Source organism: Pelobates fuscus, chromosome 4 (assembly GCF_036172605.1).
Source record: "Pelobates fuscus isolate aPelFus1 chromosome 4, aPelFus1.pri, whole genome shotgun sequence".
NCBI classification, from domain to species: domain Eukaryota; kingdom Metazoa; phylum Chordata; class Amphibia; order Anura; family Pelobatidae; genus Pelobates; species Pelobates fuscus.
The window spans coordinates 260,414,583-260,439,699 of NC_086320.1; the positions used below are offsets into that span (position 1 = coordinate 260,414,583).

The 25,117-nt window shown below is 41.4% G+C and overlaps 1 protein-coding gene across 3 annotated transcripts in view; it reads left to right on the top strand.

The window, feature by feature from the left end:
* Positions 1–24,876, top strand: part of BBS9 (Bardet-Biedl syndrome 9) — a 448,879-nt gene extending 424,003 nt beyond the window's left edge. For 2 of the 3 annotated variants that reach the window (XM_063452069.1, XM_063452071.1), the window contains 2 exons: positions 15,898–16,120; positions 24,395–24,876. In XM_063452069.1, coding sequence (XP_063308139.1) covers positions 15,898–16,120; positions 24,395–24,441 — 270 coding nt within the window. In that variant the 3' untranslated portion in view covers positions 24,442–24,876. Of the gene's footprint in view, positions 1–15,897; positions 16,121–24,248 lie in introns of all 3 variants that reach the window. The other variant, XM_063452070.1, reaches the window with a different exon arrangement.
* The last annotated feature ends 241 nt before the right edge of the window (positions 24,877–25,117 follow it).

A 25,117-nucleotide genomic window follows, 5' to 3' on the forward strand; every position in this document is an offset into this window, starting at 1 on the left:
TTTATTAATTCTTTATTTTTCTGTGCAAGTGATTGACAAACATGTTTAACGTGCCACAACAGCACACATATGCTTTACATCATAGACATTATCATGGCACAGGTAAGTTTCACATTTTTCTTTTTTATAATAAACATGGCTGGCTAGTATACGTCATGAGGTACAGAAACTAAAATGGGAGATACAATATGCTTAGCTAACTGACAGTATATTGAGTAGTTATAAGAATCATCAGATTATACAGGCTTAGACCAAGAAGTTATATGACATGAGTATTTGTACGTTTTAACAATCATCCTGGTTTGGTTAAGAAGATGTGCTCGGTTAATATAAGTGATATCTCAGAGGTTGGCTGAGGATTTCCTATGCATTTTCAAACAGACAAGCTCGCAGTGTTACGGTGACAATAGTAAGCTTAGAAAGACATGGTTTATCTTATGCATGACCTCAGTGTTAACTGCACGTTTTCTAAGTTAGTGTATGTTAGTGTATGTCATGAAAAAAAAAAAGGGGGGGACAATAAAACATATGAGCTGGATACTCATTAGTGTGAAAGTAATAAAATTAAAAGTGTATAAAAATGAAAAGAGACAGGTGGTAAAAGGTTAAAACCTGCTAATAATGCCACCCAACTAAGGCTGACCAGTGGCCAATAAGTACCCTTTCGGGTCCTTGGAGTCCTCGTGTGGGTGGCAAGCAAAGTATATTATGCTCGGGTTAGTAGACCCTGAAGTTACCACATGGGTAAGGCACAGTATTCCATGTGAGTCAGCCAATGCCCCTTCGCAAGGCAGATTAGTGAGTGTGTGATCAATGACCCCTAACCAAGGGGGTCGCGGGGGGAGAGAGAGACAGATGGCGGGAGCCTCTGTGTTAGCTCTTTGGCGGTGACGGCCAATGTAGGGTGTTCATGTGAGTTTGTGGTTGGAGTTTACCCGGGGGGGGAGGGGGCATTGTGGGACTTGGAAATGTAGCGGTAACGTGTGCTATTTAAAACTTATGTTACATTAACTAATAAAAAAGTAAAACAGTTGTGCTTGTGCACTCTTGGATTGAGTTAGAGTCAGGTGGCAGCTATTGAGGCACCATTCCTTCGGGGTACAAAAGGGACTGTTCTTGTTGGGTTCCATGTGTGAGAGTTGGTCGGTGTGTCCGGCGGGTCAGTTCTCGGTGGGAGCCCCAACGCTCGAAGGAAGGAGTCAGCCTCCTTTATAGAGGAGAGTGTCAAATTGGTGCCGTTGTGGTCCACCGATAGGATTTTGGGTAGTGTCCAGCAGTAGGGTATATTGGCGTCTCGTAGGCTGCGGGTCACTGGGCCCAGAGTTCTCCGCCACTGGAGGGTACTCCTGGTCAGGTCCTGATAAAATGTGAGGCTGGCTGCTTCGAAATTCAGCGGTGCTTTGCCTTTGACAGCTGTGAAGATGTTGTTCCTGTCTGTGAGAGTTTGGCTCCGAATGATCACGTCTCTGGTGGTTAGGAGAGGAGCCTGTCTCGGTTTGCTGATGTGAAAGATCCCTGCAAAGGCCAGTTTTTTTGCCTGTGCGTGTGGCATTAAGGTGGTGAAGAGGCGTCTGAGGTACTGTGGTAGTTCAGACTGATCGATAGTGTCGGGGATGCCCCTTATCTTTACATTAATTCTGCGGCTTCGGTCCTCAGCAGCATCCAGTTTATTGGCCAGGGCTGAGTGGGAAGACTGTAGTTGCTGTGCTGCTTCTTTAAGGCCTCTCACCTCCTGTTGGAGGTCTATTATGTCCTCTTCTGAGGTTTTCACGCGGTCAGTCACCGCTTAGATTTCTGTTCTTATGATGGCCGTGTCCGCTGCTGACATTTGCTTCAGCTACATCAGGAGATTCCGAATGTCCAATTTGGTAGCTGGTGTCAGCGCATCTGGGTCTGTCAGCGTGTCCAGGGGTGTCTGTGTGTCCATGGTTTCCCCCGAGGCTTGCTCCGAGCACATGGAGCTGGTGTCATGATCAGGCATGGCCGCCATCTTTAGGGCCGCGGGGCGCTGCAGCATGGCGCCTATATCGCGGTGGTCTTCGAAGCCTCCTGTCGCTATGCGCTGGGATTTCCGTCCCATGGCTGCAGGGTCGGTTGTCCCGTTTTCCGTGGGTGTTGTGATGATGGAGTACACCGCGTTATGTAGAGCTGATTCCAAGGCGCCGTAGGTGGGGTAGGCCTTGGCTTTGCGGCGTACTTTCTTGCCCGTTTGCGGGTATAAAAAGTGCATCGGTCGGTCGTTAGGCTGGTAAGGCTTGTCGGGCTGAGATTGCCGTTGATTTTCTCCGATTTGGCCGGAGCTCTCAGGATTTGCGTCTGCTCGGTTCAGTGGTTAAGCTCCGCCCCAGAAATACAATTTTTTTATCACTAATTTAGTCCAGGGAGAGTTTATTTTCTGAACAAGAATATGATGGTTATAACTAGCTAAATGTTACTGTTGTTAAAATTTTAGCAAATGCCATTGATATAAAGTTTTAATGCACCACAGTCCTGCCTATACAGTGTGTAATAGCTTGTTTGCTCATTATTATACTACTTTTTACTTGGAAATGTTAGCCTCTGTGTTTCTTGCACAAGCAATTTCACTGAAAAGTAGGCATAGGATAATGCATCCATAACTTTTGTTTTATAGGTACTATATCTTAAGAACAGGTTAAGTCCTAGTGCATACCACCAACAGATTTGTAATTGTTGTGTTGGTATTGTCAAAGCAAGTTCTCACATTGAATTTATCATGTTACACATGTTATCAATACAGTTTCCCGTTGTGCAAAAAAAATTAAATTCTCCAGGTCAAAGGTGGCATGGTATAAGATGAATGGATTTAACCCCTTAAGGACACATGACATGTGTGACATGTCATGATTCCCTTTTATTCCAGAAGTTTGGTCCTTAAGGGGTTAAGGCATATTTTAGAAATGTGATGTGTGAGCTATGTTAATTTAAAGAAAGTGCTTACAGTTAATCAGTGTGTGTCATTTACTTTTAACGAATTTGCAATATATCAATCTTATTAATTTTAGTTTTTATTAAACATTTAATTCCAGTTTGCAGTCAGAAAGGTTATACAATGAAACTATGTTTGTTTTTTAAAAGGAACAATAAGTGGTTTTCCTGACATCAATTGTCAAAGTGATCACATGACCTGAATTTTATAAAGGAAAAGAAGCATCCTGTAGCAGAACACATTTCAAACCAGAAGCCACAAACCACTGATGTAATAGTTGCACGTTTTCTAAAAATGTCTGCTTATCCTTCGATAAGGATACTGGACAGTACTGGACATTTCAGTGGGTCACATCATCCCTGCAGTCAGGGAAGGAAGTGAGGGACTTAATGGACTTGACCATTTAACTGTTAACATTAAATTAACATTGCACAGATTGATAAACATTGCTATAGCTGTTTATTTCAGAAATATATATTTTCAATTGTATTTACTGAATGAGGGCATTATGCTCAAATGCAAACATTATTTTTAAATTATGTTGCCATTTTAGTAAGCTATGTTGTTAATAACGCCATCAGGGTCCCTACAAATACATATAAGCAATGTATTCGACTATTTTCTTTATCTTTTTTTGTCATATCTACTGTATATGTATAGAAAATTTGTATTTTTGCAGAGCAGCCTGTATTTCAGGCTACCTGTGGGATTTTCTTTGTATCCCGAACAATTCTTCTGGCAGTTGTGGATAAAATCTTTCTTGGTCTACCTGACTTTGACTTGGTATCAAGAGATCCCCGAATTTTCCACTTCTTAATAAGTGATTGAACAGTACTGACTGGCATTTTCAAGGCTTTGAATATCTTTTTATATCCTTTTCCATCTTTATACAGTTCCATTACCTTGTTACGCAGGTCTTTTGACAGTTTGTTTCTGCTGCCCATGGCTCAGTATCTAGCCTGCTCAGTGCATCCATGTGAGAGCCAACAAATCCATTGACTATTTATACACAGACACTTATTGCAATTTATAAAGCCACATGTGTGGGAAATTAACCTTTAATTGCCAATTAACCTGTGTGTGTCACCTTGTGTGTCTATAATAAGGTCAAACATTCAAGGGTATATAAAGTTTTGATCAGGGCCATTTAGGTGATTCTCTAATAATTATGATTTTAAAAGGAGTATAACAATTATGTGATATTAAATTGCTTCATATGATCACTATCCTTCAATAAAATATTGTTCTGTGTGTGTGATCAGTCATGTTTTCAAACTCAGTGCCAACATTTCACAATTTCTGCCATGGTATGCCAATTTTTGAGCACACCTGTATGATGCAATGGGTGCATAGCTATTATGTAAACAAATACTTCATTTTTTTCAATCAAAATTGGATGGGATATTGATTTATTGTATCTTTTATAGAATATATTATGTAACAATTATTATGTCTTAGAGATAATATAGTTTGAAAGCCTGTAAGTCATCCTATAATCACCAGAACAACTATAGCTTAATGTAGTTGTTCTGGTGAGTATTAATGTAAACACTGCCTTTTCGTAGGAACACATCTAGTGGCCACTCCTCTGACAGCCAATAGAGGTGCTTCCTGCTGCATAGTGTGCTCGGTGCCCATAGGAAACCATTGGATTTGCTGAGATCATCTCTTGATCTCAGCAAAGGAAGTGGATCAGGGATGGGGCCAGGGCCGGAGGACACACACGGCAAAGGAAAAAAGGTGAGTTTTAACTTATTTAAGGGTGGAATGGGGTGCCAGGGACCCTACATTCTTATTCTAAGATCCCTTCTGAATGCATCTAGTTAACCACCTATGTGTTTTTAGCACTATATGGTCAGGAATACATGTTTGTATTTCTGACCCTATAGTGTTCCTTTAACTTCATAAAAGTTGCATTCTTATGAATATCTGCAACTTGTGCATTAAACTATTTACTCTGCCTTTGGCCGAGATATAATACTACGTTAAGTTTTTAATGAAACTTTATTGTGTTTTTTTGGTTTTTTTTTTCATGCTGATTTATCACTCATAAGGTTATTTACTAAAACTTTACTTGAAGTGAGAATTCAAAGTGAATTACAAATTTAAGACCAGAGTAGCTGAACTAAAAGTATAGCTGGATTAGAGGATTTTTCCAATTGGGCTATTTTGACCTTAGATTTGATATTAATTTTGAATTAATCTTGAACTCTCGCTTTAGTAAACAGTTTATTTGGAATTACTTATATAGAAACCTGCTTATGAAGCACTCTAAATGACTGACAACTCCATCTTTCTAAAATGCCATGTATGCAGAGAATGGTCGGAAAGATTATGAATTTGCACTAAATGTCCAGCAAATAGAACATTTTTTGATTTCCTAATTATAACTTCACTGCAGATCATCATGAAAAACAAATATATATAGCTGCGGAATTTGTTGGCGCTTTATAAATAATATGAACATGATTGGATGATTGATCAACTGGTTTCATGTGCCTTTCTATGTTTATAACATGAATATGCGTAAAATGCTATTTACAAAATGAATACATTTTACATGATGCTAGTGTGGACCAGGCCAATACTGCTTTCCCTGCTCCATTTATTCTCTTTACACTTACATTGAAAACCATTTGTGTCTGAATTGATGCACAATGCTCTAGGCCAGATAAAGATCTTCAGACATTTGTATGTTCTTTAGAGTGTTTATTTCATCAGTCATCACCTTTCTGCCTAACAATTCTAATGATTCCTATAAAGGTATCTTATTACCAGATTTGCTATTTTTATCATGTTTGTTTGGTTTTTCCTTTTCTTCTGAAGTATTACAAGCTGCAAATAATTTCTAAAATGTCTTTTAAAATCAGAATGCTTTATTCTTTAAATTAAGCTGCACTCTATGCAGGGGGTAGCAGTAAGTTATAACTCAATGTCCATAGTAAAAGAAAAGTATATGTACCCAAGATACCCTGTCTACATAACACAAATTTTAAAAGATCATAAAAGGTCCCTTATACCTTGGTGTGACCACTCCGGCCTCCTTCTCATGTGGCTTATGATGTCACGCAGAACACCTCCAGTGGAATTTACTGCCTCCTTACTAGCCGTTTGGCTTATAAAATTCTTCACCTTATTACTATTATGACAGTGCACCAAGAGTTTTACGGCCAACGTGAAACCAGATAACCTTTCATTTCATTTTTGTTTTAAATTTTATGGTCTTCACCAAATGAATTTTAGCAGGTCACCCACAAAAAAGGTGTGATTTACCCCCGCTAGTGCCAATAGACGCCTGCAGCAGATTTCTGGATATATATTCCAGGCCCCTCCATTTCTGAAGTGCTGGCTTTTTTTCTGGTACATCTTATAAAAAGGAGTTGTTAAATTAATCCATCTGGCATAGTTTTTAAGCTAGAGTTTATAGTTAACGCCTGGCTTTGGACACTTGATGCAGGGGTTCAGTTTACATTTTCATATGCTTTTCAGTTTTTGTTTGGCACATTATTATAGTAATTTTCGGTCTTTGTTCATTGTACCCAGATTTTAACTCCATAATTACTGACTTGATACTTGACATGAAAATACTACCCTGACTTAAAGAACTATTAATTAGAACATGAGAAGCTTTTGAAATGTTTTAAAATAATAATTTAGATCTGTGGCTAGGGATTGTTTAATCATGTATAGATAAGCAAATACTTATCAGATGATCCTATTGAATAATATTTCAATGGATTTATAGGAAACATTGGGGATAAATGTGTATCAGGATTGTGCATGTTTACTTACTCCCAATAAACTACAGGGTTTGTTAACTGAACACCAACATTTATTAAACAGGTTTATGTTCCAGACTATTATCTCACCCTCATCTTAATCTAAATTTGTATAGCTGAGAAAATATTTGAAAAGTAGTTTGATGTACAGAATTGGAATTCACAGCAAATCTAAAATAAAATGCACAACATAGATTTAAAATCATAAATCATAATCAGTATTACCAATATTATGAATTTCTGGTGGGTGCCATTTACTACTCTGAGTGTAAGAACATTCATTATTTTAAGTAAATGTGGTGGCTACATTACTTCTTCATACTACTTGTTGTGCTCCGAATACAAAATGACCGGAAAATGACCACGTAAAACCATGTATGGGAAATGCACTTGTGTAAAATGAAACAAAATTTGCTCTGAGCACAGTTTGGTACATTAAATCTATAACATTTGTTTTAGGTTATTAATTTTATATGCCAGGAATGGAACAGTTCTGTATTTAGTGTCATTATTTCTCTCTATAATATAACTCTAATGTTAAGGTTACAGCAGTTATGATGACAAGTTGAAGAGATTAGATTTATTTGTAGATACATTATGATGACTATTTACAGTATTCCGATTTAGAGTTTGGAAACTAAATCCATTATATTAGTGGGTAGCTTAAAATATATTTAAGAATGTACTATAAGATTTTGGGTTAGGAAGCCAAATTAGGATTCCAAATTGGGATTAGAACTAAGCCTTTTAATCCTTTTAATATATTTGTTTTAACATTCATGTTAAGTTTTGCACAGCCCTAAGGGCATTGCTTATGACCCTTCAGTTATCAGAAGAGATCTGGGACTGAAAAGTCTCACATCCTGGGCTTCAGCCCCCAATGCCCCCCACCAAAGCTTATGCATAACCCTAACACTAACCTTAAAATGTGCAGTGTGACTCAATTGAAGATTATGCTACCTTTAGTGTACTAATAATCTTACTATTTTGCATTAACTGCTACTCCATAGCAGCAAAGGATATATAAAAAAAACAAAGAACCAATCAGAGACAAGTATAGGGTATAACAGGACCCTCCCACTGAGGCACTTCATCTTGTCCAAGCAACATCACAAGTCACATAAGAAAAAACATTTAACATTATAACAGAGGTTGAAAGAAATGTCCGTGAAAAGTCCGGTAGAATGGGGAAATCTTAACATTCCACAGGATGAAGTGTAGACACCAGCGATGGAAACCAATTCAACAGCATGAGTGATGAATCGAGTTAAGCTGAAAGAGAAGATAAGAGGTGTTAGTCATATGGAAGGTGAGCCGTAAACAAACAAGCGTCCATACTAATAGGCATCTGCCAAATAGTAAGCAATAGTATATAATGTATCAATACTAGAATGCAGTAGAATAATGCAAAAATAGTAAAGGAACAAATTCTATCACTAAATAGGAATAAACTAAGATAGACTTTAATGACTATACTAAATAATCTAAGCAAACAAAATATATAAAGACAATGTAGAGTAACATCTAAACAGATCTTAACAGATAATCCAGAATTAGTGAAAATACAGGATAAAAGGTAGATATCTAAAAGAGAAACCAGGGGGAGGAAATATTCGCCTCCTGTCATTACTAAAATTAGGATTATTATTACACTAAAGATAGCATAATCTTCAATTTTACTATGTGACAGGAGGCTTTATATTTTGCAATTTTAACGCTGCTGACCAGTCCACCGCTCAGAGGATGTCTGATAAGGCCGCTCCAGCTGCAAAGGCGGACGAGGCTGCCGCACCCCTAACTGAGTGTGCGCCGAATGACGGATTAATACCGGCTAGAGATAGGATCCAGCTTACCCATCTGGATAAAGTTGTCATCGAAACTGGTCCATGAGGTTTGACGTAGGAAATCAATAGTTGACAGGAGGATGGTGGGCGTAAAGTAGCCGTTGCTGCCAAAAAAGTCCGCAAAGTATATACCACGGGTTCCAACCGGAAAAACGGGTAAAAAAACAACGTTGAGTTAGATTGAGTACGACGGGAAATACGGAAAGTGACACCTTCCGGCGAAAAGGAGAAGGCATCCGCATCCAAAGCACATATGTCTGAGACTCGACGAAATGAGGCAAGACAGAGGAGGAGGATAAACTTAGCAGAAAGTTGCTGTAGAGAGAGAGCCTCGTTAGGGGACCAGTGCTTTAGAAGAACTTGTCAACGTCCCAGAGCGTCTTGAACTTTAGCACCGGAGGTCGACTGAGTCACATACCCCGAAGTAATCTGCAAACCAGTGGATCTTGGCCTACAGGTGTCCCTTGAACCAGAACGTATGCAGCTGAAATGGCTGATTGAACAACATTAATGGAGCAAAAAGATTTGCCACTTGAGAAGAGGGACGACAGGAAGTTTAGTATAGAGGAAACATGGGCTGTAAAGGGATCGAGATCCCGTTCCACACACCAATTTGACCAGGAATGCCAGGCTGAGAGGTAACATCTCCTAGTTCCTGGGGCCCAGGAGTCCCAGAGAAGGTCTCTAGCTGCAGGCGATAATTTCTCGATAATCCAGGAACCCCTGGAAAGAGTCCAGGCCACTAAGGAGAGGCGTCCATCCTGCAACACTGGATGAGGGTTCCCCACGGGGTCCCTGAGCAGCCAGGGATGGTCAGGTAGTAGGAGAGGGTGCTCGCAGGATAAACCAAGGAGGTCTGGGAACCAAGGTTAACTCTGCCAAAATTGTGTCAGGAGAAGCACCTTGAATCTCTGTAGTCTTATGTGGTGAAGTACTCTTGCTATAATCGCAAATGGAGGGAAAGCGTAGGCTCACTGAAGTGGCTAAGTTTGTAGGAAAGCATCTGCTGCTGCACTCTCCGGGTCCGGTAATCAGTTGTAGAAAACCGGCAGTTGATGGTTGGTTCGAGATGCGAAAATGCCTAGATGTAGTAAGCTTAGTTTCGAGTTTAAGTGTGCTAATGTGTGAGGATCCAGTTGCCAGTCGCTGCTGTCCCTACAGTGACGGGAGAACCAGTCTGCTGTGAGATTGACCACAAAGCCCAGGGATTCCAACAACTCCACTGCATAAGTTGTGTGAGACACTAGCTGTATTTGGACTAAAAACAGCAGAATGTCATCCAAGTAGATTATATAACGAATCCCCTGTTTCAGAACGTGTGCTACTACTGGTTTCAGGATCTTCATAAAGCATCATGGCCCTGAACTGAGGCCGAATGGAAGTCAAGTGAATTGCCACGGGGTGTTTTTCCGTAGAAATCATAGAAAAGGGCGACTGTCTAAGTGCATCGGGACCGAGAGGTAAGCACCTTTGAGGTCCAAACGGGTGAACCAGTCCGCTTCCTGGAGGAGGTCTCGTAAGAATTGGATGCCTTTCATCTTGAAGTGATGATAAACGACATGAGTGTTCAGATCCCGTAAATTGATGACTGGCGGAATTATCCCGGCTCAGAAATATGTTGCTGAAAAAACCTCCATGTTCCGAGGTGGGTTGAATGGCCCCCTTTGCCCGTAGCTCGCGCAACTCTTGTTCTATGAGTTTTGCATTCATGGTCGCAAAGTGTAGTGGATGGGACAGATAAGCCTGATGTGGAATGGTTATGAATTCTATGTAATAACCGCGCACGGTTTGCAACACCCAAGCATTCCTGGTTAATGCTACCCACTTCTGGAAAAAATGTGAAAGGCGACTTGCAGCGGGTGCCTTGGTCAATGCAGGAAAAAGAGTTAGTAAACAAGGTTGGCCTACCTGTGGAGAATCTTGCTCTTGCTCGTCCATGACCACCGCGGCCTCTGTCTGAGCCTCTCTAGTAATTAAATGGCCTCTTACCAATTTCTGGGTAGAAGGGTGTGCGTGAACTACGGGGGCCTGATGTCCAGAATCGACTGGCGACACGGCCCCACTGCCGACCAGCCCTTCCAAAAAACACCCTTCTGGGTATTACCTCTAAAGTCCTTGCGCATGGATGACTGCGCTTTATGTAGACATGATGTTTATGTGCTTGTTGAGATCTTTCATGAAAGCCTCACCAAAGAGCTTGCCTCTTGCCTGTGGGCCAAGTTCCTTTGTGCCCAAGTCTGCCAGCTTGCCATCAATCCTAAAAAGTGCTGCACGGCGCCTCTCAGAGGGCCACATTAGTGTTGCTCCAAAAAACATCGTTGGGCCCATTCAGGGATGTTGTGCGCACGGTGTCAGCATAAGCTAGTCAAACTCTGGCGTAAACGCCACTTTATCTGGAATTGAGGGACAGGGACACTTGGAACATTTTTGTACGTCCTTATCTAAGGCTGTTCTCAGCCAGAAATGCATACATTTCTCTTTTCTGTAGGTGTTCTGGAGGTGTCCAATCCCCGGACCGGGGGTGACGGTGGTTTCGCGGGTCAAATGTGCGCTGACCTGTCGAGTCGAGGAATATCTCCTCTTCTGGTTGTTCAGTAGAGACCATATTATCAGCACCTTCTAACACCTGGGGCTCTCCCAGGAGTGTCTCGTGGACATATGGGTTGGGATCCCATGTCTTGTAAGCACCTCTGCTTGCCATTCGTCGAGAATGGAGAGGGAAGGAGGGACGTCTTGTTCCTCATCTGAGAAGAATTCAAGTGCAGGTGGTAGCACTGGGCTTTTCCCCCGTTTCAGAGGGGCTTTTCACTTGGAGGGTCCTGACTTGAAACCTTTGTCCTTCTTTTCGCCGGACAGGATGGTTAGAGGAGTAATCTGAGTCTTCTGCACCTCTTTGTGATAGGTGCATTTAGTGGAGTGTTTTGGTCGAATCAAGATCCACAGGCAATGCTTTGGCCAAGGCCTTTTCTACTGAGGCGGTCACAGCCGCGTTAATTAGTGCTTGTAGGTCAGTGGGTAATTGTGAATCCTCCATCATACGCTCTTAGTTATCAAAAATAAGGAAAAATATAAGGGGCACACCCACTTATGACTGCGGAAAGTGGATTGGCACAGTAGTGTGGCAGGATAGGCACAGGGCACTTCCAAGTCATGCTGTGTATATAGGCAGATAAGAAAACACTGGGGCTCACCCAGGAAAAAATTGGGAGATTGCGAGAACAGCTCCCCTCGGCAGCTCTGAAATATGGGGCTTACCCAAGGCCGGAGTACTGGGTATAATCTAACCGGCTGTCCCACACCCCAAGGTAACACCAACCTTGTTTTGTCCACTGAAGTAGAGTATAGGCAGGTTTGAGGCAATGTTTTAAGGCAGTAACCTGATACTTTGCATCCAGATTCCACTTGGAGTTGTGGAGAGATGATAAAAACTTCCTTGCAATCCAAGTGTAAACTCTGATCTAAAAATTGGCCGCCTCAGATCTCGCGAAACAAGATCTAAGATGGCGGTTAAAAAGCCTGCGAAATAAGCGCAGGGTGTAAATAAACAGGCAAACGGTAGAAAACCAACCGAATTAATACAAATGCAAATGGTACAAAAAGTGGCGAATGCTGCTGTAAGTGAAAGGTGACCGCGTTTGCGGAAAAAGCAATGAACCCAGTAGGAAACATTGAGCTAACACGCCAAAGCAAATGAAGCCGCATTCGGCACACAAATGAGCGGAAAACCCACAAACGTGTATAAAATGCGAAACAGTTTGCAGGAATGCTTTGTTAAAGGTGTACGCTAACTATGAGCGTTCGGCACCGCAAACATGCCTGCAATTGTGGCGTACATAGCTACAGGAGTGAGGGCTCTACGGCAGTCGGGGATGACGTAAAATCCGTTCACTGAACGCCGGGGAAGAGGGACAGTTGCAAGGGGAGGGAGGTAGGGTAGTAAAAAGGGCAACCCAAACAGAATAAAAAGGGAGGGGACCTGAATAGACCCACCTATAAAAGCCTCCCCAAAGCCCCAAGAAATATACAGGTAGAATAAAATGATAGAAAATATAAAGACAGTGTATGGATAAATATATATATATATATATATATATATATATATATATATATATATATATATATATATATATAGTGTGTATATATGTATATATATATATATATGTGTGTATATATGTATATATATATATATATATATATGTATATATATATATATAAATAAACTAATAATAATAATCAATATAATAAAGTAATATTATAACATGTACAATAGTCAAGTGAAGAAAGGGCAATACTCTGACCTAACTTGTGATGGAGCAGCAAAGAAAGAGGAAGTTCCTCATTGAGATGGGCCTGTTATACCCTATCCTTGTCTCTGATTAGTTGTTTGTTTTTTATACATGCTTTGCTGCTATGGAGTAAGTAAAGAAAGTTAATGCAAAATTTAAAGCCTCCTGTCGTGTAGTTACTGCGCTAACACTGGGATTGATGATAGAGGAACATTGACTTAATATTTAAATGTTGTGTCAACTATGCCGGGCAGCCTGATGTCCATCAATATAAATCTCAAAAAAACATATTCTTCCATTTTCTGGTACCTCTGCCAATTGTGCTTACTTGTATCACAAGTACTATATGCAGCGCACCGGACACCATAATCACCATTGTCCCCTTAGCTGCCGCAGCTTGGCTGGGGTCTCGCCGTCCCTTCCCACCCTGGACCAACACCTGGATCTAGCTCCCAGTGAGAAGACCTCTCCTTCAGGAGAGTATAGCAGGTATAGTAATCCAAAGAGCAGTATAGCAACCCCCACACACACATGAGCCGAGGCTTAATGCTGGAAAGCCAACTGTTTTATTCAGGGCCACACATGGCCTTTTATGTAACAGCCCATGAAGGGGGTTTCCAATACAGGGAAATCCCTGCCATGGTCCTTTGTGCCAGATAGATAATTATCTGAGAAGCAAACATATAATTAGATTATCTCTCAGGTACAAAAAACATACAATTTACAAACATCCCAAAAGTACCCCCACAATCCATAGAAACACCGCAAAAGTTACATTCTCGTATAGCCCCGATCTGGGTGACCAACATCTCCAAATATCACCCAGATTGGTTCAGTGGTTCAGTTTTTCCATGGAAGTCAATTATTTGCACACATGGCCCTATGCCCAAAACAGTTCCATGAAATCAGTGTTAACGGTCGGTCTCTTTCAGGAGCATTAAAGTGTATAAAATACCGAACATAAGATATAATTACAGGGTGTAGCTTGTTTACCTCATTCATGGGAACGATTCCACCGAGCAGTGCCCTTCTAAGTTGTAGAGAACCGAACGCAGGTGATTATGGAAGTCCAGCGGTGTTCAGGAGTTTGAGTCTAATTTCAGTTCCATGAACTCGATGACCACACACCGCTGCCTGCGTTCATGCAAACAAGATGGCCGCCACCTTGTGGTTATTCATAAGAATTGCGGCCACCCAGACGAACAATTAGAACACTGCAGTGGAACTCGTTACAAGGTGTTAATTGGACTTAACAAGCACATGGGTTGTATCTGGTTTGTGCGGTTCCCGAACAATATAATCCCAAATCACACGCACAGAGCCTTTTATAGTGTATTCTACAGTGTATCTTGCAGGGCCCAGAGTCCTAAGGCAGGAGGCTAGCAAGCAGGCTCCTGCAGGAGCCCGTGGTGAGGTTATGTTCACCACAATGGTTGTTAAAGTGTACCTGTTATGCTTTCTATAACTTATGCTCTTTTGAAAGAACAGACAATTCTATCTCTACATTATGCTAGCAGATTTAAAAATAGGGTTTTACTTTCCCCTTTTAATCAATTCCTTGGCATTGACTGTGATAGAATTGACTGACAAGGAAAAGCAAGACCTTGCACAGGTGGTCGTTCTGCTCTCCACACACACACGTACAGCACATACACCGCTATGGTAACTCTATGGCTGGCACTGTTATTGAGGTCATGGGGCAATGAGAAGGTCACAGAAGAGACTGGGTAGAATGAAGGACAGACTGGAGGTGGGTGTTACAATAGTAACACCATTAAAGTTTAAGGCATGTCTGCACTGAAACAGAGGTGAGCTTATCTAGATGGTTTACATTGAATACATCAGGTATCTCTGTGATTTGTGATGCATTCAGTGTATTTGGGGATGATTTAAGGTAAGTAAAAGTTTACATTACAGATTCACTTTAATTTATATTATTATTATTATTATTATGATTATTATATTTAGTATATGGATCTTCAGGGTTATGGTGTTTTCAAGATAGGTTTAGTGATATGGGGTATTTTTAGTTTGGGTTTATTTAAGGTTAGGCATTTTTAAGGTTAAAGTAACTCTAAATGTCCTAAACTCGGTAAGTCTAAATACCGTTTAATCCAACTAAATGAACTCCTCTTTCTCTAATTGTAAAGTTAGTAAAAAGTGTATAACCTCAATTGCCATTAAATGAAGAGATATATTTAGCAAAACTATTCTCTCCCCAGCTACTTAGCTTGGAATAGTGCTCTAGCTATTGGTGGTAAGGAAACCTTTACTGTGCAACTGCCTTGTCAGCACATTTTCTGTAAAAATTGATCTGAGTGGTTAAACAATTCTGGTGTGTTCATATGCCTCTACACAGCATTACCAACCTGACAATGTACCATTGGCAGCATAACGACACTGTATTATAAAATCGGTGTGCATTTAAGGTTACTATAATCATCCATAACAGAAAAGTGAGCTCCATGTTGTCAGGTGGATTGTTTATATGCAGATTCTTGTTCCTTGGCACTTAAGATGCTGAATAAGTAGATATGTTTTCCATCCTCTTTTTATGTTATATACTCCTCTTCCTCTAGACCAGGCTTCCCCAAACTCCGGCCCTCCAGATGTTGCTGAACTACAACTCCCATGATTCTCAGCCTATCTATGTCATTCATAAAATCATGGGAGTTGTAGTTCAGCAACATCTGGAGGGCCGGAGTTCGAGGAAGCCTGCTCTAGACTTTAAAAAGTTAATGTTTCTCTTCTACAAAAGATCTAAAACCTATCAAAGTACATATGTGGATTTTTCTAATATATATTGCATATTGTATATTATAACTAATAAAAACGTCTTCATTATGAAAGTAGAGAAAATGTTGACACATTAGCACTGCTTTTTGAAGTGTGTCATCACCATGCTGAAGATTCTAGTTTTACATGAAATGTATTGAATAACACCTATTTTAACTTTATAGTGCTTAAGTTTGTTACAAGGAATTGTTTACATGAATTAAGTCCATTTTATTAATAACCTAGGCCTTTTGTTTTATGTACAGGGATGGGAAGAGTCTGTGGATGCAGCAGTTTCTCACCTTCTAAGAACTTGTCTATCTAAAAGTTCCAAGGACCAGGCCCTAAACCTTACTAGTCAACTGAACATTCCTAAAGATACATCTAGATTAAAGAGACACATCACTTTACTGTGTGATAGATTAGCCAAAGGTGGAAGGCTGTCATTAAGTGCGGATCCTGTAGCACAAGAAACCATTGTAATGCCAGGTAATTATTCCTTTGTATATACTATTTGTACTGTAATTTATATTATTAACAAATGATGTAGACATTTTAAACACCAAAGCTATTTTATCTTAGTTAAATGGTTTAACTGTTCCCTTTGTTCTAATTAATTTGATCCATGACCGAAAACCTAATATTTTATAACCCTTCGTACGACTTAGATCTCTTTTTGGAATTCTTAGTGCATCCATATTGTTTTACAGCATCTCCCTATGTCCTTCAACATCCATAGAATAAACTCTCTATATGTCCCAGCCATGCTGCTATCTTAGCAACCCTTTCATTCACCAACAAAATACCAGATAGTAGTGTAATAATACAGGGGCGGACTGAGAACCCTCAGGGCCCCCGGGCAAAATAAATCAAGGGCCCCCTTACAGGCCCCACCCATACTCCGCAGCAAGCGCCACCCATGTCCCGCCTCCATGCACCGCCTCCAGCCACACCCTACACAATCTTTAGACACAAGGAACAAAAGTGCAATAATCCCTTCAAGGCCCCAGTAGAGACTACAATTGAGGGCTAATGGGCCATGGAGGGGGGTCTTTCTAGCAGAGGCTATCTCAGTGTCCTTTAGAGAGTGTGTTAGAAAGAATCCCCTCCAGGCCCTATTAGAGACTACAATGGAGTCTAACAGGCTTGGAAGGGGGTCTTTCTAACAGAGGCCATCTCAGTGTCCCTGCTGGAAACAGTCGCCTCCAGGCCCCAGTAGAGACTACAATTGAGGGCTAATGGGCCATGGAGGGGGGGAGCATTCTAGCAGAGGCTATCTCAGTGTCCTTTAGAGAGTGTGTTAGAAAGAATTTCCTCCAGGTCCCATTAGAGACTACATTGGAGTCTTATGGGGCCTGGAGGGGGGTCTCTCCAACACTCTGGTTCCTATTCACAATATAGCAACACAACATAGCTGATACCTAGGCCAAGTTGGCTCCTCTTACCTTAATTACTGTTGCTGGCTGGCAGTCTGTGGGCTTGCTGGAAGGCTGTGGGCTTACTGGCTGCGGCTGGCAGGCTGTGGGCTTGCTGGCAGGCTGTGGGCTTGCTGGCTACTGCCGGCAGGCTGTGGGCTTGCTGGCTGCGGCTGGCAGGCTGTGGGCTTGCTGGAAGGCTGTGGGTTTACTGGCTGCGGCTGGCAGGCTGTGGGCTTGCTGGCAGGCTGTGGGCTTACTGGCTGCGGCTGGCAGGCTGTGGGCTTGCTGGCAGGCTGTGGGCTTACTGGCTACTGCCGGCAGGCTGTGGGCTTGCTGGCTGCGGCTGGCAGGCTGTGGGCTTGCTGGCTGCGGCTGGCAGGCTGTGGCTTGCTGGCTGGCAGGCTGTGGCTTGCTGGCTGCGGTTGGCAGACTGTGGGGTTGCTGGCTTTAAGCCTAACTGGTGGCCTGTAGGCTGGCTGGCTGTCTACTGGCCAGCCTGTGGGCTGGCTGGCCTGTGGGTTGGCTGGCTTGCTGGCTACTGGGGCACTCGTAGATTATTTAAAGAAATATTCCATGCACAATAACCACTACTACTCTGTGTAGTCGTTATGGTGCCAGGAGGGCCGGGCCCCCCTCCCAGAGTAAGTAGTCAAACCGTTTAAGAACAGTTTGACAACTTACCTGGGGTCTGCTGGGATATGAGGCTGTAGTAGGGTATAGGAGCAGTGGTGCAATGTGTAAGGGGTGCAGTCTGTGTGAAAGGTTCAGTGTGTGTGAGGGGGTGTAGTGTGTGAGTGTGTAGGGTGTGTGGGGCAATGTGTGTACGAGGGGGCTGTGTATGTGTGTGGCAATGTTAGTATGGGGGGCTGTGTGTGTATGGGTGGGCAGTGTATGTGTGTGTGTGTGAGGCAATGTGTGTAAATGTGTATGGTGTGTGTGGGGGCAGTGTGTGTGTATGGTGTGTGTGGGGGCAGTGTGTGTGTATGGGGGGCAGTGTGTGAATGTGTATGGTGTGGGGGCAGTGTGTTTATGGGGCTAAAGTTCACTCTCACCACTGCGACCACCAGGAATACCTGGTGGTCACAGTGTTGAGAGTGAACTCTAGCCCGTAGCTCCAGGGCTAGAGTTTACTCTTGCAAGAGCCGTAACGTTGCCGTGGTAACCGCGGCAACGATCTGTGCTCGCGCAAGAAGGACCCAGAGGAGCTGCAGGCTGAGCTCCCGGGTCCTCTCTTCCTCCCTCCCCTGCCGGCTGCCCGCACGGTGCCTGCGGACAGGGGAGGGGGCAATTGCCCTCCTCTTACTCCCCCCTCCTCCTCTTCTTACCCCCCCTCCCCCTCTTCTTACCCCCTTCTTACCCCCATTCTTACTCTCCCCTCTTCTTACTCCCCCCTCCCCCTCTCCTTACTCCCCCATCTTACTCTCCCCATCTTCTTACTCCCCCTCCCCCTCTTCTTACTCCCACCTCTTCTTACTCCCCCCTCTTCTTACCCCCTCCCCCATCTTCTTACCCCCCTCCCCCCTCTTCTTACTCCCCCTTCCTCTTTTTACTCCCCCCTCCCCTCTTCTTACCCCCTTTACTCCCCCCTCTCTTCTTAATCTCCCCTCTTCTTACTCCCTCCCCCCTCTTCTTACTCTCCCCTCCCCCTCTTCTTACTCCCCCCTTCCTCTTTTACTCCCCCTCCCCCTCTTCTTACTCCCCCTCCCTTCTTACCCCCTCTCTCTCTTCTTACCCCCTCCCTCTTCTTACCCCCCTCTCTTCTTACCCCCTCCCTCTCTCTTTTTACCCCCCTCCCTCTCTCTTTTAACCCCCCCTCCCTCTCTCTTTTACCCCCCTCCCTCTCTCTTTTAACCCCCCCTCCCTCTCTCTTTTAACCCCCCCCTCCCTCTCTCTTTTAACCCCCCTCCCTCTCTTAACCCCCCCTCCCTCTCTCTTTTAACTCCCCCCCTCTCTCTTTTAACCCCCCCCCCTCTCTCTTTTAACTCCCCCCCCTCTCTCTTTTAACTCCCCCCCTCTCTCTTTTAACTCCCCCCCCTCCCTCCCTCCCTCCCTCTCTCCCTCCCTCCCTCTCTCTTTTTACCCCCTCCCCGTAGCGTGGCCGAGAGGCTCTGCGTCCGCGGTGCCGACCGGATTGATAGGAAGGTGCACACACACTGAGTGTGCACCTTCCTGTCAGTCCGGCCGGGTACAGGAAACAGAAACTCCTGTTCCGCGCGGAGTTTCTGTTTCCTGTACCCAGCCGGACTGACAGGAAGGTGCACACTCAGTGTGTGTGCACCTTCCTATCAATCCGGTCGGCACCGCGGACGCAGAGCAGCTCGGCCACGCTACGGGGAGGGGAGGTGAGAAGCTGCAGCTGCCTGAGCGCTCTTAAGAGAGCGCTCAGGCGGCTGCAGCATTTAAAGGGGCGGCCGGGCCCCCTGATGGCGGGCCCCCCTCCCGGCCGGGCCCTCGGACCATGTCCGAAGTGCCCGACCGGTCAGTCCGCCCCTGTAATAATATGAGCGCTAGGACATGCAGCTGTGAACACAGTGGAATTAATCACAAAAGATTCCACCAACAGTGAAATAAATATATAATACAAAGATAAAGTGCTTAGCGCAAAATTGGATTAATATTAATGCTCTAACTCCCAGAGCTTTGCACCACCATATGTGTTACACAGGTGAATTATAGTTAAACCTGAATACAGTATAATTTCTTCTTTAATAATGGAGGCAACAGACACAGGTATTCCTGTATGGTATAAAAAGGAGAACTCATAGGATAACACTGTTATAAAAGAGGGTTCAATTTAAAATTCTATATGGTCCAACTCACATTTTTCTGAGCCTGTTATATCGAAACTGTCTCAGGTAATATCACTTTAAATGCAATGTGCAGATCCAGGTGAGTTGGAGATGGTCCCTCAGAACATAATTGTTTATAAATGTCTTTTGGCGCCTAATTTCACAGTAAATTAGGCGCCAAAAGACATTTATAAACAGGGATTGTACACTAGAAGTTTATGCACCTGAGGAAGACGCAAATCCAAGCGTTGAAACGCGTTGTGCTTTTATTGAATGAATGGCACTCCAGAAACCTTAATGTAAGGCTTTTTATATTTTTTGTTATAAATATTATGATTTTATACTAATCTGGTGTTGCCTTTCCTATAATTCTTTTCTGAGGGACCATCTCCAACTCACCTGGATCTGCACATTGCATTTAAAGTGATATTACCTGAGACAGTTTCGATATAACAGGTTCAGAAAAATGTGAGTTGGACCATACAGAGTTTTAAATTGAACCCTCTTTTATAACAGTGTTATCCTATGAGTTCTCCTTTTTATACCATACAGTAATACCTGTGTCTGTTGCCTCCATTATTGGAGAAGGAATTATACTGTATTCAGGTATAACTATAATTCACCTGTGTAACACATATGGTGGTGTCAGGCTCTGGGAGTTAGAGCATTAATATTATTCCAATTTTGTGCTGAGCACTTTATCTTTGTATTATATCTTTCATTCACCAAGTAGTTTCTAAAGCTCGTCTTATTGTACTCTTCCCTGTGTGGCTCAGACCCTCCAGTATCTTCCAGCTTCTAATCACCAATGACATTCATACTTGCCTGTTTAGCAGATAAAGAATGGACGGACCTCTTTTGTAACTTCTTACTTAATTTCATACTGACACCAGACCTGAGTGGATCCTTAGTGGATTGACAGACAGTGGACTTTGTGTCAGTGACGCTCACATTTTATTGCCACTAGCATTCGTGATCAGCACATACAGCATGCTGATGGTGAACGCATACCCTTTACACTCACAAGTGTGTCTGCTAGCATAGGCTGACTGTGCTTAATACCATAAAAAGAAAAAAATGGGCAGTGTGTCTTTAAAACAGACTAACACATTAAAGTGCAAAAAATTGTATAAGTGCACTGTGTTATATTACTTCTCAGTAAAAAAAAAACCTTATGTGCAAAAAATAGCAAATCCGTGCTAAAGTATTAAATTGCAAATAAAAAAAAAACCTCCAGTGCTTGTAGTGGATAACAGAAAAAACTACTTGCACTGAATAACTCACTTAACTCAGAATAAGGGTATATCTCTTCCAATATTCTCAGAAGCATATAATGTAAACAAGAGAAAATAAAATATATAGTGTAATACAATATGAATAAAAATACACTAAATGGCTAATATTGAAAACTCACTCACAAGTGGAGAGCAGAGAAGGCCTGCTCTAACTGTCAAAGCAATAGCAGCAGCAGCAGCAAGGAAAAGAATGTAGCAGCAAGTGGATAAAACCTCTTAATTTGGAAAGTATTCATAAAATCACCCAATGACCATCACCTCCCGACTGGAACTCCTTCCCTGTGCTTGGATACAGTCCCTCCTGTTCGTTGTCGGCTGTGTTTTATACATGTGTACACAGCTTTTAATCCTCTCCGATACTTGGCTGCTCTCTATTATGACATTTAATTATAGCTTCTCTATGAGAAGCATTGCATTTGTTGATTTGTCAATAACTGTTCAATCAAATGTGTCTCCATGGAATAATTTAATCGGACACTAACCAGCACGAACAAGGAAGTTTGATCTGGGCAGAACAGGGAAGGATCAGCTAAGCTGCAGAAGTCAGATCAGCAGCCAACACAACAAAAGTATTGTTGACTTATACTAAGAATTCCTTTCTAAAAAAAAAAAAAAAAAAGAATTATTATTCAAATTATTTTTTTTTTAAATATATATATGTATATATATATATATATATATATATTTACTTTTAATTAATTGTTTTGACCATACCTAGAGTGTTCCTTTAGAACATTTGAATGCACAAAAGGTGTGGATAACAGAAAAGTAGCTAATGGACTCCTGTCCTACAGTGAAATATTTTTATGACACACATTCCATGACCCTCAAGCTTAAAATGTGTCAAACTCAAATTTTTTCTCACATAAATAGCTGGTTGAAAAGTCAAAGGACTTGTAAATAATACACCATGAGCTAAGTATAAAGAGTAATGACCATGATAAGAGTCAACATCCTCCTGGGATTGTAAAATCCTTTCTCTAAGGCTACAAAACGACAGACCATAATGTGTAGACATTCCATATCCTTATGGACAAAAAGCTGCTTTTGAAATCTAAACTGACGGTACACAACACAATTACATACATACTTTTCTGAAAACTTAGTATGGAAAACAAAGTATGTTTTCATATTTTTTAGGGAAAATAGATTATTAATCATAATCAAAGTATTATTTTGTATTTTAAAGTAAACAGGTACTCTCAAATTAATAGCACACTTTAATCACCATAACCCCTAGAGAGTATTGTTGTGGTAATGGTGGAAGTGGTCTTTTGTTTTTGTGAAACAGTTTTTTGTGCAGTTTGAAAATAAAAAAAAAAATCTCTCTAGACACTCAAAACGAGGCCACCCAACTGCTGACTGATATTAGGGATGTATCACTTCTAGTCTGTTCATATACATCCAATACATCCTTCCTGTGTGTGGCGGCTGAGTGCATGTTGTAGTTATGGGCAGTAAATATTCGGTATAACAGTTTACTTCAGAACAGTAAGGAATGCTATTTATTTTTTTATTTTTATTTTTTTTATAATTCTTTATTTTTGCAATGCATAAAGATTTCACAAGCAGGCGTGAGGTGCCCCGAAAGCAATCCTCAGGCAAATTCCTCGCTAAACATGCGGGACAAGAGATTAACAGGCACATTTTTATATTATATGCAGTTTAGGTTCAATTGTTAAGAGTAGGTTTGTATGGTAATAAAGCTTGGTCAGTGTTTAAGCTAGTCTATGGTCGACACAGATTATGCATATATACAACGTAAGCTATATAGACAGGCTAGTACAGTTTAATTATGAGTGGTATTCAGGCTAGATTTAGAGAAGTCGCTTTAATACTATTATCACCCTGGCCGACCGGGACCGCCCATACTGCCTCTGCGGTGAGCCGTCGTCGGGAAAGCGATTTATTTTTGTGCAGGAAGGACACAATGTTTCAAACGGAAGAAACTTGCTTCATTAACATTTTGTGCATTTACACGCAAATATTATTATGATTATGCAATTACGCAAATAAACACCTTGAAGAATTGGGGATCATACTTCAAATTGGTTTCTTTATGTACAAATACTTGTACACTAGGTTTCATCAGTTAACAGTTATACATGGGTAACAAACAACAGATCAAGCTGTTTCTAGCAATTAGTGCATGTATTTCTCACAACTCCTGGATATTTCAAATAGTACTCAGATCAGACATGTTTTATAGTTGGGTTTAAAGGAATACTATAGGCATCCAGACCACGTCATCTCAATGAAGTGGTCTGGGTTCAGTGTCCCTGTTTCCTTAACCCTGCAATGTAAAACATTGCAGTTTTAGAGAATCTGCAATGTCGACATTGCAGGGTTAAGAATACTCTTAGTGGCTCTTTGGCCACTAGAGGCGTTTCCTGCAGTTTCAAGGTTTTTAACTCTGTGAAACGTCACTGGACATCCTCACGCTGTGCACGAGGACGTCCAGCATCTTGCAAAACACAAGAGGAAATCATTGAGCCTAATGTGGAGGCAGAACTCCCCATGCGCATTAGGTTCCCCTTTGTACTGATGTCGGAGTAGGAGTAGACCGAGCCTGGAATCTGGCAAGTGTTTAAAGGCTTTTTTTTTAACCCTTTCAGAGCAAGGGAAGTAGAGGGAACTGTAGTGTTTGGAATATATAGTTTTATATTCCCAACACTGTAGTGTTTCTTTAATATTAAGACTGCACCATGTCTGTTTTAGTTTGTGTTTTAATGGCTTCATTATTTTTTTGAATATTAAAATCATTACACATCTACACAAATAATGGCTTGAATGTACAAACTAATATGATTTATTTTAAAATCTTGGAAGTGCTGCACGTTTGGCACAGAAAGGTGGCTAATGCGGAGTGTGGCATTTTACTTCCCATGCTTTCCCATAGTCTTTCTATGTGATATGTATATTTAATACTTTAAAATGTTGCTATTAAAAGTATGTATCTCTTAAAAGCTTTATAGAAGGTAAAGGACAAACGAATAACCAAATATCATACGATTCTTCCATATGCTGAAAAAATAATGTCATTACATTTGTTGTTGGTTTTGTGTGTTTTGTCTGGAAGAAACTATACCTGAATTCTATATATATTTTTTTGTAGGACTTCCCACAAATTCTCCTATGCCAAAGAGCAATGCATAGTTTTATATATCTATGAATTGTAATACTAATTTTTAGTACATTTTAGACTTGCAATACAATTGTGACATTATCATCTGTCCTAACACTGTGCACTGGCATCATTAGGAGTAAATGACGGAGTGGACGGAGAACGGGACTGGAACCTCCAGTGACATTTTTGAGGGGCCCACTGCAAAAGAAATGTTAAGACATCATAAGAAATGTGAATTGCTGCTGTACTTTTCGATCCTTCAAGCCATTGAATAATAAATGTGTGCGCAGTTGAAATAATGTGAAAAACAATGTTAACGATGATTATCATTTACCTGCAGTAAATGTAGTGTTTATTTAAGTTTAAGGTTGCAAATTGTTTTAGTTTTATCACAGGGAAAAGGGAAATGTTGATTTATTTTACCATGTTTAAGCTTTATTGAGTATTTTTCATGATTATATCAGTTAGAGCAGCATTTGTACCAGGTTAGCTTCTGCAACAGCCAAATCTTTTCTGCATTGTCTAGCGCTACCACGTAAAACATAACTTAGCGCTATTACAATTCATCAATGGGAAACAAAATATTCCAAACTATACCTCACTTGGTTCTAATATTGAGGCCACTTTAAAAAAAATTATATATATTTTTTTTTGCTTAATATGTTTTTTTTGTTACAGTATAATAGCAAAGTTGGTCCTCAAATACATTCAAATTGCAGATTTTCACTGTAATCTTACATGAGAACAGGTTGGTTAAACAACACATGATCAACAATCTGAAAGTTCTATTTCTGTTAATAAAGCTAAACCTGCACTTCTGTGCCAAGATTCTGAAAATGCCACTATTCATTGTTTTT